The 17,564-nt window shown below is 47.4% G+C and overlaps 1 protein-coding gene across 1 annotated transcript in view; it reads right to left on the reverse strand.

The window, feature by feature from the left end:
* The window catches only part of Pde10a (phosphodiesterase 10A), a 194,583-nt gene that overhangs the window by 55,231 nt on the left and 121,788 nt on the right, over positions 1–17,564 (reverse strand). Inside the window, exons 4-5 of the mRNA XM_048420903.3 lie at positions 8,286–8,406; positions 6,911–6,960 (exon numbers count right to left, since the gene is read on the reverse strand). Coding sequence (XP_048276860.3) covers positions 6,911–6,960; positions 8,286–8,406 — 171 coding nt within the window. The remainder of the gene's footprint in view (positions 1–6,910; positions 6,961–8,285; positions 8,407–17,564) is intronic.

Genomic DNA, 17,564 nt, shown 5'->3' on the forward strand with positions numbered 1-17,564 from the left:
GGCCTTTAAATTTGGTTAGCACAACCGAATTCCACTCAGAAATTATACTTCTCATTGGTACCAATTTTAGAAATAAAGCCATCTCTACTGGCCCGTTTATGAAGACGGAAAATAAAGCTTACCAGGTGCAGGGTTGTGTGCCTTGTCCAACTTTATCTACCCCTTGGTGTCTAGCGATCAGCTAAGGTCTCTGTGGAAGTCTGTTCCAGTTGCTTTTTTATAATCCTGTGACTGAAATGGGTAATTTCTGTTTCGATGTTCGTTCTGTTTTAGAAGACTCTGTCCTGAGTGGTGAGGCCCACCTCTAATTCCAGCACATGGGAAGCTGAGGCAGGACAAACCCAGGATAGGTCGGATCCCAAGACGCTGTGAACTCCAGACAGCCTGCTCCACCCAGCAAGCCCTTGTGGGGACAAAGAAGGAAGGGAAGGCATCTCAGTGGTGACTTTAGAAAGCCATCTTCTCTTCTTCAGATTCAGGCTGTTTCTCATTTAGAGTTTAGCTTTGCACAGGGTGAACGAGAAGGATCTGTTCGTTCTGCGTGCAGCCATCCAGTTGGCCAGTACCATTTGTTAAAGATGTGTCTTTTCTCCAGTGCGCATGGGTTGCTTCTTCGACAAACATCAGGTAGCTGTTGGAGTACATGGGTCTGTGTGTGAGTCCCCGATTCCGTTCTATTAATCCATAACTCTGCTTTATGCCAATAGAGTGTTGTTTCCGTTACTACAGGTCTGTAGTAAAACTTGACATCTGGGCTGGAAACAATCCCAGCAGTCCTAGAATTCAGTATTGCTTAGGCTAACTTGGGTCTTTTGTGTTTCCATAGAGATCTGAAAACTGTGCTTTCGAGGTCTGTGAAGAACTGTGTTGGGATTTTGATGGGGGTTGCACTGAATCTGTAGGTTCCTTTAGATAGGACAGCCATTTTCCCTATATTAATCCTGCTGACCCATAAGCATGGGAGATCTTTCCATCTGCTGATGTCTTCTATTTCTTTCTTAGGTCTTAAAGTTTTTATCATACAAATCTTGCACTTGTTTGTTAGAGCTATCCTGATTTTTTTTTTTGAGGTTATTGTGAGAGGTATTGTTTCCTTGACTTCTTTCTTAGTCTGTCCATCATTTTCAGAGAAAGCCACTGTTGCTTTCATATCCTGACACTTTGCTTAGCATATGACAGATGTAGGAGTCTCCTGGTGAACTCTTTAGGGTCTTTTTGTGTACCAGAATCGAATCTTATCATCTGAAAATGAAGATATTTGACTTTTCTATTGGAATCCCCTTTATCTCCTTCATCCACCTTATTGTTCTGGCTAAGGCTTCCAGAACTATACTGAACTGGGCAGGAGAGGGTGGACATCCATTCATTCCTTAAGTGGGAATGCTTTGAGTTTTTGTCTGTTGGGCATGATTGTGGCTGTGGGCTTGTTATATACTGCCTTGATTATATTGCGATATACCCCTTCTATCCCTAGCTTCTCCAAGACTTTCATCCTGAAAAGATGCCGGGTTTTGTCAAAAGCAAGGCCTCTTTTGCATCTAATAATATGCTCGTGTGATTTCTGTCCTTGAGCCTGTTAATGTGGAAGGTCAGATGCAATGATTCAAATTAAAAAAAGTCAGTGCCAGGAACGACTTAGATCTTTTGAAATTGCTGACCAGTGAGGCGCTAGTCCCTGAAACATTACAGGCTATGGCCAATGCTTTGGTTACCCTCCAGAACTTGATCATAAAACCCTACTGCTGAAAACACCACATGCTCGAGTCAGCACATGCAGAAATCTTGCTGGTCTTAACCTCGAAGCCTCATCCCTACTGGCTACCTTTCATAGTGCTAGAAAATGCCATGCATTCTACCAGGGGAGAAAAACAATCAACTCTCTTACCTAAGTGTAAACACTGGGAATACACTAACAGTAGCCCTGGCAATATCTGCTCACTGGTGCTATAGTGGCATGAATGGGGGTACCCAACCATTTTCTGATTGGATTTAACACACATTCCACAGTCATGCCTGGTACTGTTGCTTAGCAATAAAAACGAAGACTGGCCAGGCCCTGGGGGGAACCTGATAGGATCATTCCGCTGAATGGACATGCAATACGCTCCCTCTCCCCCCCCCCCCCCCCCCCCCGTGCTTATCTTTGAACCACGATATTAGTGTATATATTAACCCTCATCAAATAAAGTTCTTTTTATAATAGAGACCAATTAATACAGAGGTCTACAATCTGTTGGTATGCTGAGAGTAAGAGCCTGGGAACTCTCAGCACTGCATGAAACAGCTGCATCATATCCCTTAAGCCCCACCCTAAGACTTAGGGATCATGGTGGAAGCAGGGGTGGGGGAGCAGAAAGAGTTGGAGGTAGCAGATATCTACAGGAAAACAGTGTTTTCTGGATGTATATCTTGTACACACAAACCCACAACAACTATTACTGTGTGTATAAGACCTGCATGAGATCAAGCCAACAAAAATCAAAGTATGCATTGGGGAGAGGCTCCTGAAGCCCCACACACAAGCTGAGGATCCTCTGATAGCCGAAGGATATTGGCAGATGGAGTGTCTGCCCATGTGTAGGTACACAGGTTCCCCATTTTTCCCGAGGTGCTATGCAGGGCTGTTCTGCTTCCTGGTTCCACTGCAGCAGCTTGAGGGTGTAGCATAGAACTGCCCTCTCCTGTTATGTTAATTTCGCCTAAGGCCCAAGGGTGTAGCTCAGAGAGAACTCTACTGTCATGGTAATTCCACCTGCAAGCAAGGTTCTCGCTCCGGGTCAGCTTTTCTCTGAGCCTGAGCACGCCCACCTGGCTTCCTCTTTTCTCGGTTCAGCTGCTGTCCGACCTTGGGTGCGACCCCCTGACTTTTCTCTTTCCCTGTTCCTGATGGGGGGCTGGTGTCTTTTTGCCCCACCGTATATATATCCGACTTATGCTTAATAAAGCTGCCATTTGCCACTTGCTCTTTGGCAGATGAGCCGGTCTCTTTGTGTGTGTGTCGTCTGTTCAAACCCCTAGGACATGCGTCCGTTCTCGTGGGTTCGAGTCAGGAAAGCGCGCGCCTGTTTCGAGGTTCGGGTGTCCACAGAAAAGTGCGGAAGTTTACACCCATGCTCCAGCTGACTGGCACACGTACAAACCTACAGACCAGTAGGTTTAAGAAAAGAGCCCACCAAGGTGGGAAGGAATGGTGTAGAGAAGGGCAGAGGAGAAATGGGGGGGGGGGAGAAAAGGGGATGGAGTCAATCCAAATGCATTATATGTATGTATGAAATGCTCAAATAGAAAATAAACTTTATTTTTAAAATTAAAAAAAAATCCTCATGTGCAATGCTCCACACCTCGTGAACAAAAAGAATGCATGAGCTCAGCAGCAGCAGCAGCAGCAGCAGCAGCAGCAGCACCAGCAGCAGCACCAGCAGCAGTACCAGCAGCAGCCACCACCGCTGCTGCGCAGAACTTCCCCATGGAAAGCAGCTTCTAAGTGAGATCAGATAGAACAGTTACACTCTTGAAAAGAAGTTTTATTCATTTAGAGAAGCTGGAAAAAAGTGTATTCTTAGTGATTTTTCACTCATGGATATTATCTACATGAGTGTTTGTGTATGTGCATGCATGCCTGCAGAGGCCAGAAAAGGCATCAAATCCCCTGCAGCTAGAATAACAGGTAGTTGAAGCCACACAGTGTAGGCGCTGGGAACGAAACTCAGGTTTTCTAGAACAGGAATGGTTTTTAGCCAGAAAGCCGTCTCTCCAGCCCACATACATATATGCATCACTGGGCTGAGAATAAGAAAAATGTCCCCCAGAAACCTAACATGAAGTGAATACGGGCTGCTAGGAGGTAATAAAACCCACTGTTGTCTTTTTTTTTTTTTTTGTTACCAAGTAAAGCCTAAATGTGTGAGCCTCTCAAGAAAACTGTAAGTAAAGCAGCTCTCCTGGGGTGCCCACCAGCACTCCCGCCAAGCATGCAAGGGTGGGCCACAGCTCTGCCAACACAGGCCAACAGGACAGGAAAACAAGAAGTTAAAATGGCCTTGAAATTAGTCCTGAAAGGGGAGGGGGTCTCATCTGAGATTACAGTGCTGCAGCAGAATGTGTGAGACTCTGTCCACCTCACTGTGATGAATAGTGCACAGTGAAGGGGCCCAACTCTCAGTGGAGAGCACAGGAAAGTAGCTTTCACAGCAGGTCCAAACCAGCTGAAAGAAGAATAGATACAGAAGTATCTTGTTCTGGATAGGAAGGGAAGGAGGGGCACATGAAACAGGTGAGCAAGTATGTCAGTGCTGGAGAGATCAAGGAAGATGGCAAAAAAGGAAGAAACCATAAGGAGGATTGAGAAGGCCGTTTTCTATGTCAGGAGTCCCGGATGAAGGAGACAATCCCTACCTGGAAGGCATGGAGTAATCACAGTCCTTAAGGTCCCTGAATTTTTCTGTCAGGTCCATAAAGTTTCTGTCTAAATAAAACATTTATTCTACAAAAGCATCAGGTAAACAAATGATCACAAAAATTATAGACTACAGGATGGGGAAAGAAAATACAAGATTCAAAATTAAAGCAAGCCCCAGTGACATCTGAGTTTCACGGGAGAGGAGGCTGCGCTCTAGCCACACATCCTGATGCTCCAAGAGATGTTAAGCAAAAAAGGAGAGAGTCATATAGAGGACTGAGAAAGTTGTTTTCTGGGAGGTGATAAAACCTCGTAGTTGCCTTTTTCTTGGGTACCAGTTGAAGCCTAAATGCGAGAGCCTCCCAGTGCAAGTCGCTGTGATGTTGAAGGAGAGGAGTGTGAAAAGTCTGCCCCTGAGGGGATCGCGTGTGTGAGCCCATCCAACTGGAGGCTGAGAGGGTCTGAGACCAGCACTTAGCAAGGTGAGAGACTGAGGTGAAGGCATGCTGAGTACCATGAAGAGGACTGCACACTCTAGACATCATCTCCAAGTCATCTTTGAGAGCGCTGTCACAAAAGTCAACAACAGCCACGTGACTGAGCAGGGGAGTTTGAGACTCTAACTCCAGTTACGTCGGCACCCCCTGTGACTTGCACGTCAGCCACATGGAGCCTCGGAGTACTTACACGTAGCTCCCCTGTCCTCTCTGCATCAGCAGCAGCTCGGATCAATGCCTGTCCCATTTATTTGGGTGAACAGGATCCAAGTTCTAGAACAGAGAAGACCCACTGAGACCCACTTGGGTCCCTTGTGTACCTGATCTCAAAAGACGTGATCCTAGAGACATGCTACATGCCTGCAACAGGCAGCCTTGCAATGCAGGCCATCCCAGGGGAGCAATAAGATGTGGGCCCCATGAGTACACTGTGCCCACACAGAAGCCATTTGCAGAAACAATGGACATTGCTCTAGAAGTTTGCTAATAGGAATTCTTACGTGAGCAGGCATCGAAAGACAAGTGCCTACTGACTCCATGGGGGTGGTCTGGAAACTGAGGATCTTCTAGACATTTTTGTAGAACGGTCATCATCAGAAATGGGGAGAGTGGGTGTGAAGTGGAGGCCGGTCAGTGGGCACAGAGGTAGAGTACACAACCAGAGTGTTCTTGTGTCCACAGTGTGACACATCCGGAAAAGCCACACGAAGGGACTGGAGACAGTTCGCTAGCTCTACATGTGGCTTTGACGGCTGGACACAGCTAGTCAGCCAGGGTTCACATGGCACACCTCGCTGACATGATCCTTCTATATGTTTATGTGTCAGTTAAAATAAGATTTTAATTTTAAATTAAAGACCATCTCCACAATTTTTAGGAACAATTTTAAATGAGCAGGGAAAACATAGCTATTTATTTTCATGACTTAGCCATCGTAAACACTACGGTCTGCCGTACAGTTTCAAGCATTCAAAGTTGACTAAAGTCTGCATGATGCACTTTCCTGAACACTCTAGTCTGATTGTTCCTCTGACAGATACAAGGGAGGGGCTGTGGCTCGCAAAGGTCCTCAGCCCTCAGGAACTTTGAAGTCAGGGAGAGAGACATTAGTAAAATATTAGTGAACTGTCACATCACACGGCCAGCAAGGGTTATGGACAGAGAGAGGACCGGTTATGAGGGGAGCCAACCAGCCAAGGCTGCATGCAACCGGCTCTCACTGCATTGCTACACTAGACAGGAATGGCACCTGACACATCACAGATCCCTTCTTCCGCCTTCCTGCTAACATGCCTTATAACATCAACGCTACATAGTTACTCAAGAATGGAAATCAGACTGCAACCCCCCACCGTAAGTCACAATGGTGCAGCCTAACTCATAAAAGCCGGACATTTACCTCATGAGCTTCTGAATGAACTGTTACAATGAAAGCATTAAGATTGTTGCAATGACTAACAAACGAGGCACCAATACTGAGGTTGGCGAAATGCGACTGCATGTGTGTGTGCTGCACGTGACCACGGGCTGTCACATGTACTCCAACAGAAATCCAGGAACAGCCACAGAAGCAGAGACTCAGACCCAGGCTTAGCTGCCCCACCCTAGTGCTTTGAACAGACTCACCTTTCAAACCCTTAGGAAACCCACACGACGTGAACCGTGTTTTCTTACTACTCTGAGGTAGAGGAAGTGCAGAAGGGACACAGCCCCTCCTCTGTGGCATTACAGCCCACAGGACTGAAGTAACTTTTATAGGAAACACACATTCTAGAAATATCACACATGGTATAGAATACTATAAACCAAAGCAAGAATGTACAAATCAATTGCATGTTAGACCTGTCTGCTGCTGGGCCGTTCTGGACAGGTGGTAGCTGTACATGCAAGCCAAGCACAGACAAGCCTGGAGGGAGTCATGACGACATGCCCGTTGTTTGCAGGACAGTGGATTCTTAGAGTACTTGTGAGAATTTCTTATCTAGAGCACCAAAATCTAAATATAGATACTTACATTATTGCACTCTCCAAGGAAGTACAGTGCAAATCCGTCGGCTTTTGTGGCTGCCAAAGCAATAAAAAGAAGGGAGAAACCAGTCTCAATGGAAGAATATGACATCACGGATTCTACAGTGAGACTCGTGTACCAGCCTTTGTGTGGACTAGTTAAAGCAACCGACCGATGCCCATAAACAGAACAGTGTAATGTGTGGCTTTGACCCACAGCATAATCAGAGGTTCCCCGTTTTATCCACTGGCTGCAGATAGGTCCATGGCTGTACCCCTGTAAAAACATCTGTCGAGCCTTCAATCCTCACAAAGACAGATGGGCATTGTGTTTCATTTTTAGGTTAAAAACACCTACAAGAATACCAAATAATTAAGTAAGTGCTCACCAAAATCATTAGGCAAATATACACATAGCACTGAAGTGAGCAGATTTTAGCTTCCATGTTTCTATTATCTAAAGGCCATTGTCATAACAAACACTCTAAGTCCTGGCAGGTGGGGTATCACCCAAATTTAAACTCCCTATAAGTCACTTGGGTCTGTGCATGTTTGGGTGGGTATCTAGCCTGGTGCATCTGAAGCCTCTTGATCAACAGAACAGTGGGGTCACAAGCTCACTTGTGAGGTGACGATGACAGTGAGCCAGACAGCATGTGTGGGAGCCCACAGAGTGCTTGCATGAAGTGAAGTCATAACAGATACTGGTGTCCACGTGTTTGGGGCATTTTTATTCTCAGATGAAAAACTTGAAATGCTCCGTGTCATAGTGGACAAGTGAAAACACCATGTCCTGAAGGATTCAGCATCCTGTCTACTGGACAAGCCATCTCTGGCTGCAGCATCCTGTCTACTGGACAAGCCATCTCTGGCTGCAGCATCCTGTCTACTGGACAAGCCATCTCTGGTTATCCAAGTGAGTTCCATGCGTGTTTGCTTCCCTTCAAAATGAACAGCTTGTTTTAGGAGACAGAACACTAAGCTGGGTGGGTAGTGTTGGGGAGGATCTGGGAAGAGTTGAAAGAGGGGAATAAATAAGCTCAAAATACACTGTATGAAATTATCAATGAATAAATTAAAACATTATGTTAAAAGCCTGGCATCTTCCTTTCTAAAGATGCAATTTAATCCGATACAAAGGAAAGCAGGTGCCGGCCCCAGGTGGGAGCCACCGCCTGCAGCAGGCAGGCACTTATTTGCTCTCAGATAATTCAGGGATTTGTGGGTTCATTCATCCTGGTAGCTTCACATTCATATTCTTCCACTACGAACTGAGCCCAGCCCACAGAGCGGTGAAGAGCCCCATCCCCCTAGTGGGACAGGGGCCTCTTGTCGCTCTCTGCCAAGTGACCCAGCCTGAGAGCAAGCACAGTGTGTCTTACCTATCCTGATGATGCTGCTCAGCTCGTAGAGGAGCAGGTGGTTGTCCCCGCCTGTGTCCAGGCGCTGCTCTATGTAGCTGTTCAGCTCGTACACCACTCCCTGCATGTTCGTGTCCTGGTACTTGAACACAAAGATAACATAAGTGAGGCATGGTTAAAGCGCAGTGAAACCCCTGGCGTAGGGAACGGGCTGCTTCAACAGCTTTGGGCTCTAGCCATGGATCGCTTACAGAGCGCGGCCGGACGTTAGGATCTAGCGGTAAAACAGGGAGACTGCAAACTAAACCTGCCGTGACTGCTCGCCGAAACTTATCTTTAAACTGTGTCTGTGCCCGCTTATTCATATAAAGAACATCGAATGTTATACATTACACCTTCTATACATAATGACGGCTCCACTGGTCAAAATTTCAAAGGTCGCCTGAGGGAAATGTGACACCATGCTAGGGAAATCCTTGGGATGGTGCTAGGTGAAATCTGACTCCATGAGCTCAGGCTCCCTGCAGAGCAGGGGTGAGTGTGACCCAAATCTGCAGACACTGCTAGGACATGCTGTCATACCAACAAGAAGGGTGAATAAGGGGCTTATCTGATCCTGCCCCTAGACAGGCCACACTGGCCCTCTCAACGGAATAGAAGCAGAAGCCCCTCCCTGCTCTCCCTGCCCCATGCTTGCCTTAGGAACCCTATTTTCCAAATAGCAAGCATTGCAAACTAAAAATAAGACAAAATCTGTTTACTCCTCAGCTGAAAACCCTCCCAGGCTTCCCACTGAACTGGTGAAATAGATCAGCACCTCCAGCAAACACTGCTACTGTTCACCAGGGGCGCTCTCTCTCTTGTCCCCAGCCCTGTGCTCTCAGGTCTCAACTTTGACACCTCTCTGTTTTCGGGCCACTCAGACATCTTTCATTCCCAAGATCTGCTACTTGTGACACACGTGTCATGTGTAAAACCTGTCTGTGGAGTGAGCCAGGGACTCCTTCCATGGGTCCTTCCACACCACCTTACACGCCTATGGAACGAACCTTCTGCTGTTCACACTCCAATGGAAGAGGGCCAGCATGGAGTTCAGCCCCATTTTCTCCAAGTGCAGAGCAAAGAGGACCCAATGAGCCTCCATCTGAATCACTTGGGCCACGGGTGCTTAGTGAACCCCAGCACTCCCCTGATTACCTTCAGAGATGGCAAGGTGGGTAAGCCACAATGAGTGACTACAGAGGCCTGGCTGCCACCCAAGCCACGGCTGATGGCTGTCACTAAGGACATGGCTATGTGAGGAGCCTAAGCTTGGAGAGAGCTGGGAACAAGCATGAAGACCGCTCTTATCTGTCTATACCCCTGACGTCACACACAACTTAGTCCTCGAGGTGGCAGGAGGCCACATGGCTGCGTTCAGTGTCCGTAGATGAAGAGAGTAGTATTGGTGGACAAAATCAAAGCGGCAGCTGGAATGGTCCCATTTGCAGAGAGCTGAAGTCCTGGCCAACGAGCGGGTGTCCCTGCCGATCAACGGGGCAGTCCTCTACCATGCTCCCACGTGTCTAACCATAAAGTTCTGAGTGAGAGAGTGAGCAGAAATACGACCTGACCGCCACAGTAGACTAGTCAGTGAATTCTCGGGGGAAGCCAGTCCACAGGCTTCAACCTTCTAAGTCAAGAATGGCAGGCCAGGCTCAGCGGAAAAAGAACATTAATATACAACTATCAATACATGAAGCAGGCCTTCCCCACAAGCCTGCAGCTTCCTACCTTGATATCCATGCATGAAAACATTACCCAAACTGGAGGACCACTGGACATCGCCTTTGCCCTGCCCACTGGCCACCAGCCCGTATCTGTGGTGATCTGAGGTGATCTGTCTCAGGGCCACATTGCTATTATTTCCCAGCTATCTTCTAGCTTGAGACTCTTCCAGGTCCCCCTTCCCACAGGCACAGTGTGATGACAGAACCCACACAGGCGTCATAAGCAGTTCAAATCCCGAAGACTCCAGAACAGCACTCAGCAGGTCTCAGCCTGTGAGTGAGCCTCTGGGAACTGTTCTGAAGAACCCCACAGAAAAGTCTACTGTCGCAAATGCCTCACTAGACATCTGGGGTTTATTTATTTTGTAGGGTTTTTATTAGTGCGTATGTTTATGAATTCTGGAAACTGAGCTCTGAGTCTCATGTTTGCCAGAGCTAACCTGAACTAAATCCCTGGCCTTTGGATGTTTCTCTTCCATGAACACACACACACCTCTATGTTCCTTGAGGGTAGGGGGAGATTCAGCACACGGACAAATGAGTAGCTGAGCCCTGGTACAAATGGCTTCCCAGCAAGTCCTTCCTCAAGGCCCAGCCACGCCCTTTGATAACAGTCTTTGATCCACTGAGGGTTGCGCCCAGCCAGAGGCTGCCCAGCACCTCTGGACAAGAGTCAGTTGTCACAAACCACACACACACACACACAGAGTGCAGATGCACACTTACATGCATACACATTCACACATACACGTGCAAACACACACATACATACACACCAAAAAAAAAAATACTGGGATGGGGTTGAAGTATTTATCGTGGAATGTTATCTCTGGGCTCCCAGTCTCTTGTCTGCATGATGGGGGATGTACTACAGCCATCTTAAAAACTTTTAACACTGTGTAAAGTTCACAGTGAGTGTCGAGTGCCAGCTGTCCTTTAAGAGAGCTTGTGATCCAGAGACAGGAAGTCAGTGCTGCACAGTTACCCACACCTTGGGATGAGAGTGGACACCCTCGCCTGCGGTTTCTGTCCACACTGATCTCAAGTGGATCTTCTTTTTATCAGTGTAACCACTGAACACAGCACTTCACAACAAGGACAACAACAAAACCAAAGTGTGCCAAGTCCTGTCTGACTGACGTCATGGTATCTCCTACAAAATCTCACTGTGTCCTCAACTGTCACTAAGAACTCACTGTGTTGTCTCGAGGCATCTGGCACTTTTCTAGTGTGGATCCTGGACACTGAACGCACATCCTCAGCCTGCATAGTAAGCACTTCGCGAGACGAGTATGTCTCGGCTCAGTTGAGGCATTTTAAAGTAAGCAAAGCTATAAATAAAGGACTTTTTTTGGTCACACAGACACCATAAACTGGAGAATCCTAACGACTCTATAACTGAGCATTGGCAGTGAGCAGTCAACGGAGTCCAGAGGAGCCTCAGAGGTGGAGGCGGAGGCTCACTGGTGACTTGGAGTGAGGGGCTGGCTTCCAACAGCCATCTAGTTTCAACTCTCAGGAGTAGACTGGAAAAGGTAACAGTTCGGTGGTAAGAACTTGCCTAACAGCTGCAAGACCCAGGGACCCACCTTGGACACCTCTGAAAAACGAGTAAGAGCAGCAAGCAATTGACAAGAGTCCCGGGAGGGTTTATCTTAGAGTTATGGGGAGGGGGAGGCAGCTGCCCTACCAGTCCTGGAAAGCTGCTCTCAAGAATGCTACATCCTCTGTGGAGGAGGCAGGCACAGCCTGGGATCTGAAGAAAGCCAGAGAAGATACAAGGAGGAGAGGAGGAACAGCACTCAGAACACCAGCTCCAGAGTGAGCGTGGCGTCCTGCACATCGGGCATCGCCCAAGGGATTCATGGGGAGCCATGGAATCAGGCAGGATTCTACAAACAAGCAGGCTTGGCTTCTGAAAGCATACCATCAAGTCGATGCAAAGAAATGGAAATAATATATATATATATATATATATATATATATATATATATACATATATATATATATACTAATGAATAATATTGAATTCAAGGGTTTGTTAAACGATATGAACTAACTGAATTGGATAAAGAGATCAAGGTGTATAAAGGGCTGTTCGAATCATAATTTAGAGAAAGAAGAGAGATGCAGAGTCAGGAACCACTGACCACAACAGTAAAGGATGCTGATGCTTAAGTGCCTGCTAGGAAATCGCCGGGGAGGGGGCGTCATGAGAACACACAGGAGAGGGAGCGGAAGTGCCGGGCCCAGCATAATGGCTTCTGGGTTCGGGTCCCTGGGAATTAAAGGTCCTCAGCAGTGTGCAAGTACACAGCAACCAAAGCTCTGGCTCTCGAGGAGTCTGAGCTCTTGTTGCGGAGCGCGGGAATAAATAAGAAAACATGAGCGAATAGCCCATCTCTTTGACAAAAGAAAGCAAACACCTTAATAAGGCTCTGCACGGGAAGAGTGGCTGATCCATCGAGGTAGGCTATTTCCAGGTCTTTTCTCTGCTCCCTTCTTCACAATACAGACGTGTGCTGATCCGCAATGTGCACAACACCTAGAGTCAGGGGACCAAGACCAGCTGAACATAATTCTGTTGTAATATCTTTAAATACATACACTCCAGTGTGGGTTTATAGCTGCTGAGACGGACAGGGTAAAACAGGTCACAGTTTGAAATCTTGTGAAACAGAAATATTGTTTAGTTCCTATGTTTAGTTGTTAGAGCATGGTTTAGTTCTGAGCTTCAGACTAAACGGCCCCCGCTGACCACCACAGAACGTATGTGTCTTTTGCATAACACTTTCATCACACAATCAGAAAGAACTCTTTATAGACAAACGGTCCATGTGTTCAGTCTACTGCTGATACTGTGGGATTTGCCCAGAGTGAAAGCAAGCTGATCCAATAACAAACAGCGAGAGCTGTACCCAGGTAGGACAGACTGAGCTGCCCTGGGAAATGGCTCACATCACATCCACTCAGACACTGCTGCACTCAGGGCCGAGCTCCCTGGGGGCTCTCACGAGAACCAACAGCAAAGGCTGAGACAAACAACCCACTGCCTGGGGAGAGAAGCGTTCTTTCTCAGGTGCACAGTTCGAGTGCCTAAAGCTATGTCATGTGATGTATCTGATAATGGGGAAGGGGGTAGAGAGCTTCTCTGGCAGGCACCCCAAGGGCTCATCCTCCCTAGGGTGTAATGACTTTCTAGGTTAGAGACACTAGTTAAGAGCGTTATTTTCCTTTACCTGTCTGGGACACAGCACTTCTTAAATGTTCTTGGACGCTGTGCTGGCTAATGCCACCGACTCGGCGGGATCCAGAAAGCACTTAGGATACAAGCTTCTGAATGTCATGCCTAAGAGGGAGTTTCTAGGTTGGGTTGGTTGAGGTGGAACAACCTACTGTTATGGAATACCAATTTAAAAAGTGTTACATTCAGGTATGCTGTGGAATACTTACTTGTTTAATGATGTAAAGATGTGCTGCATTCTTTTATGCTGCATTTGTTTAACTCTGTGAAACTGTGTTGCTTTGTCTGTCTAAAATATCTGATTGGTCTAATAAAGAGTTGAACGGCCAATAGTAAAGCAGTAGAAAGGATAGGTGGGGCTGGCAGGCAGAGAGGATAATAGGAGGAGAAATCTGGGAAGAAAGATCAAGGAGTGAGAGGAATAAGGAGAGGGGCCAGCTACCCAGCCACACAGTCAGGCATGGAGTAAGAAGAACGCTATACAGAAATAGAAAACAGTAAAAACACAGAGGCAATAGGTAGATGGGCTAATTTAAGCTAGAAACACTGCCTAGAAACAAGACAATCTAAGGCCAGGCATTCATAAGTAAGAAAAAACCTCTGTGTGTTTATTTAGGAGGTGGGTGGCTGGTCTCAAAGAGCAAAGAGTCAAAATTAAAAGAGAACCAACCAATTACAAGCCTACCTTGCCCGGAGACAGAAACACTCCACGGGGTGGGGTCCTGGCCTCCAGAGCATCCGCCCTCTTTTCTCTGCTCCCTGATCTCAACTGCAACGGGACAGCTACAGGGGCTGCTGCTGCCATGTCTCTCCTGACAGGATGGACTGCTGCCATCCCCCAAGCTGTGAGCCAAATCAGGCCCTTCCTTCGTGGAGGCTTCTATTCCAGGTATCTTGTCACGTAATGGGGGAGGGGTTACTGATACACTTTCCAAATTTGAAGGATCTGTTAATTATCAAAGTGACAGTGTCTCTGCTGGCCTTCCACACACTTGCCCATAAGTATTATCTCGAATCATGTGAAGCTACCTCACAGCTAATGCCCCCCACCAACACACACACACACACACACACACACACACGCTCACAGGCAAACTACACACCAGAAAATGCAGATACAGACCCATGACTCTGCATACATACATTCACATAAGCACACTCATGTACACACGCACGCACACACACAGTATGCCTGATATGTATTTACACTAACAAACCCTTCAGGCTGTAGGTTTTATAGGTGATTGCCTTTACTTAGATTTCGAAGGATATGCTTTCTCATTCTCCGCATGTCCTCACTTTGTTCTTTTCTGTTGTTTGGGAGTTTTGTCTGTTTGCTTTTGTTTTTTTGGATTATTTTTTGGTTACTTTGAGATAGCTTCCAAGGCTGTCCATGTGACATCAGACTCACTATGCGGCAGAGGCTGACCCTGAACTCCCTAGCCTCCTGCTCCTGTCTCTCGTGTGCTGGGATTGCATGCATACCCTCACTTCTCCCCTTGGGTATGTCGTGCCAGCTGTGGTCAATGGCTGGAGGAGGGAGACATATTTACTCCAGGTCCTCCCCTTTCCTCCTGAGTCCAGCTCCTGTGTGACCACTGTCACTCTTGAAAAACGAGCCATGCTTTAATGCTCTGCCTTGGAATTGGCTGAGCAAAGCGTGAAATTCACAACATTAACTTACATTTGGACTTTTATGAAATTCAATACTAATAGAACTTTACCCTGAAAGGGGGCTGGTACCTCTCCGTGGGGACACCGAGGAAGTCCACTTCGGTTCACATCCACCTAGACACACAACCCCATTTGCTACTCATTCACAGAGAAGCTCTGAGTCTTGACAGCTTTGCCTTCCTGCTTCCTCAGCTTTCTATGTTCAGTAAGAACTAGGTTTCCTGCCAAGCCATTAGAACACCTCTCCTAAGGGGCTGAAGGGAGCACTTGCTGCACTTCTAGAGGACCCAGGTTCAACTTCCCACACCCGCACAGTGGCTCGCAGCCATGTACAGGCTCCAGTTAGAGGGTCAGAAGGTGTCAAGGTTTCTGCGGACTCTCTTCGGCAGCCGATCAGGTGACCACTGGGGTGGGGGTTTCTACAGAGGCCAGTCTCGTGTTCAGGGAGACAGGGCACTTGAAAGAACAGCCTCCACTAGGAACAGGGTGTGCTTCTTGCCCCTTCTACCCCATCACCTCAGGTCTATATTCCCCACCTAAAAAGGTTAAAGTTTAAGGAAAAAATACTACAGAGTAAGAAAGAAATGTGAAGGCCGTAAATGCCAAAGCGAGAATCATTCGTGTGAAGTCAAAAATTATTCCCCAAAGGAAAGAAGCTCCGCCCCGCAGGACACTTGCTTCTGTGTAAAATACAGCAGCGCTGCTTTCCGGTCAGGGATGTAGGGAGGGCGGTCCCAATCCCACGGCTGTGTCTCCATCTCACAACCTAAGCATTGGAATACTATAAATTCAACAAAAGAATTTGTCTCTATACAGCCCAATCTTAATTCCATTCTTGGCATGACTAATTTCAGCCTGTTGGAGCCTTCTTCTCACATTAGAGGTCACCCAGGCACACTCGCTGTACCTGGACTGGTCCTCCTCCGGGTGCTCCCTCCCTGCCACCAACCCTTCCTGTGCATGGGAACTCCTCGCCATTGATACACCTGCTGTGTTCCAGTCCCTCTGGGAAGAGCAGCAGCAGCTGTAGCCTCTCCCCTCTCTGCAGAGCATCCACTCGCTAGAACAGACCTGAGGACAGCACGCGGCACAACAATGACACACAGCTGTGTGATCACGGGTATCAGAGACAGGTCATTCAGAAAGTCCAAATGATGGTATGGGCATTTCATTCATACAGAGGAGAGGGGGGAGGAAAGCTGGATACCCATGAAAAGTGATTAGTTTAAAGTTGTCCTCAGGTGGCCTTCTCTTTCTTAACTAAATCACACAAAGTTCAAGACAGGGAGGGAGCTGAAGCCGTGGTGAGCGTGGGTGACTCTGGCTGCTGCACCCGTAAATCTAAAGACAACTTTGCCAAAGTTTCAAGACCAACACAGCTAAGCTGAAAAAGACCACTTAAGACTTACTTAAAATTCTTCTTCCAAAAGGATGGCTCATAAAGTCAGTAACAATATCCCGAGAAGGTCGACATGGGATCCCACTTAACACGGAGAGAGCCTGGTGTGGCCCATACTGGGGCTGACGGCGAGCACACCAAGATGCTAAGTGGAAGCAATAGAGGCACCGCCGTCACCAGGGTGAGTGAAGGTCAGAGGATGGGATCTGGACTCCAGAAAGGCAACCTGTCCCACCCGCCCAGGAAAAACTTGGCGGTGCGACTGTCAGGGGACCATTCCCAGCCCTGTCTCCTCAAGGCCCCTGACCACTTAACTTTGAAGGTGATGTCACTCACCCTCTCATCTGTCAGAAGAGTCTGTGAGATACAGACATGAACAGCTCAGAGGTGTGGGGACACTAGCCAGCCATTTCTAACCGTCAGTTAAAAAAGAAATGAAACCATGACCGCCAAAATCTGCAACTACATTTAACAGGTTTCGTGAAGGTCTGTCCACCTACCACAGTGTGAGCAGCGTCTCAGCACACATGGCACAAAAGCTAACTTTCGTGTGAGGAAGGACCTACAGGAAGTGGGTGTTAGGGAAGTATCTGTTTTGTTTTCTCAGAGAACTCAAATCCAATGAATGATCATCAATGGGTTAATCACACGGGCAAAAACACAGACGCAATTTTAATTGTGATGGTCCGATGTGAGTCAAAGTAGGAGCAGAACCAGGACCGTGGGCAGCCTGCTACAGAACTCACAGTTAGCAGGGCACAGCCCTGGGGGGTCTAGGGAGTGCTGAAGATCATCACAGAGAGGACACAACAAATGTGAGGGGCTGATGTGCCAATAAACACTAGAGAGAACACTCCAAACAGAGGGGTTTCAACTAAGTGCTATGCTCCCCACACCAGGCTAAACATGACACTACCCACATCAGGCTAAATGTGATGCTCCCCACATCAGGCTAAATGTGATGCTCTCCACATCAGGCTGAGCATGAAGCTCCCCACACAGAGCTGAGTGTGACACTCCCCACATCAGGCTAAGTGTGATGCTCCCCACACCAGGCTGGCTTAGTAAAAACAAAGCATTTATACCAAGACCCTAATGGACACCATGCATTCCAAGAGCAAGAAGCAGCCTTTATAAATACTTGGGGGCTGGGTGGGGGACAATATTATAAAAGACAACTTGAAAATGGACTCCATTCCTGTCCCAATCACACT

This window comes from Myodes glareolus, chromosome 1 (genome assembly GCF_982192425.1).
Source record: "Myodes glareolus chromosome 1, mMyoGla1.1, whole genome shotgun sequence".
Classification (NCBI taxonomy): Eukaryota; Metazoa; Chordata; class Mammalia; order Rodentia; family Cricetidae; genus Myodes; species Myodes glareolus.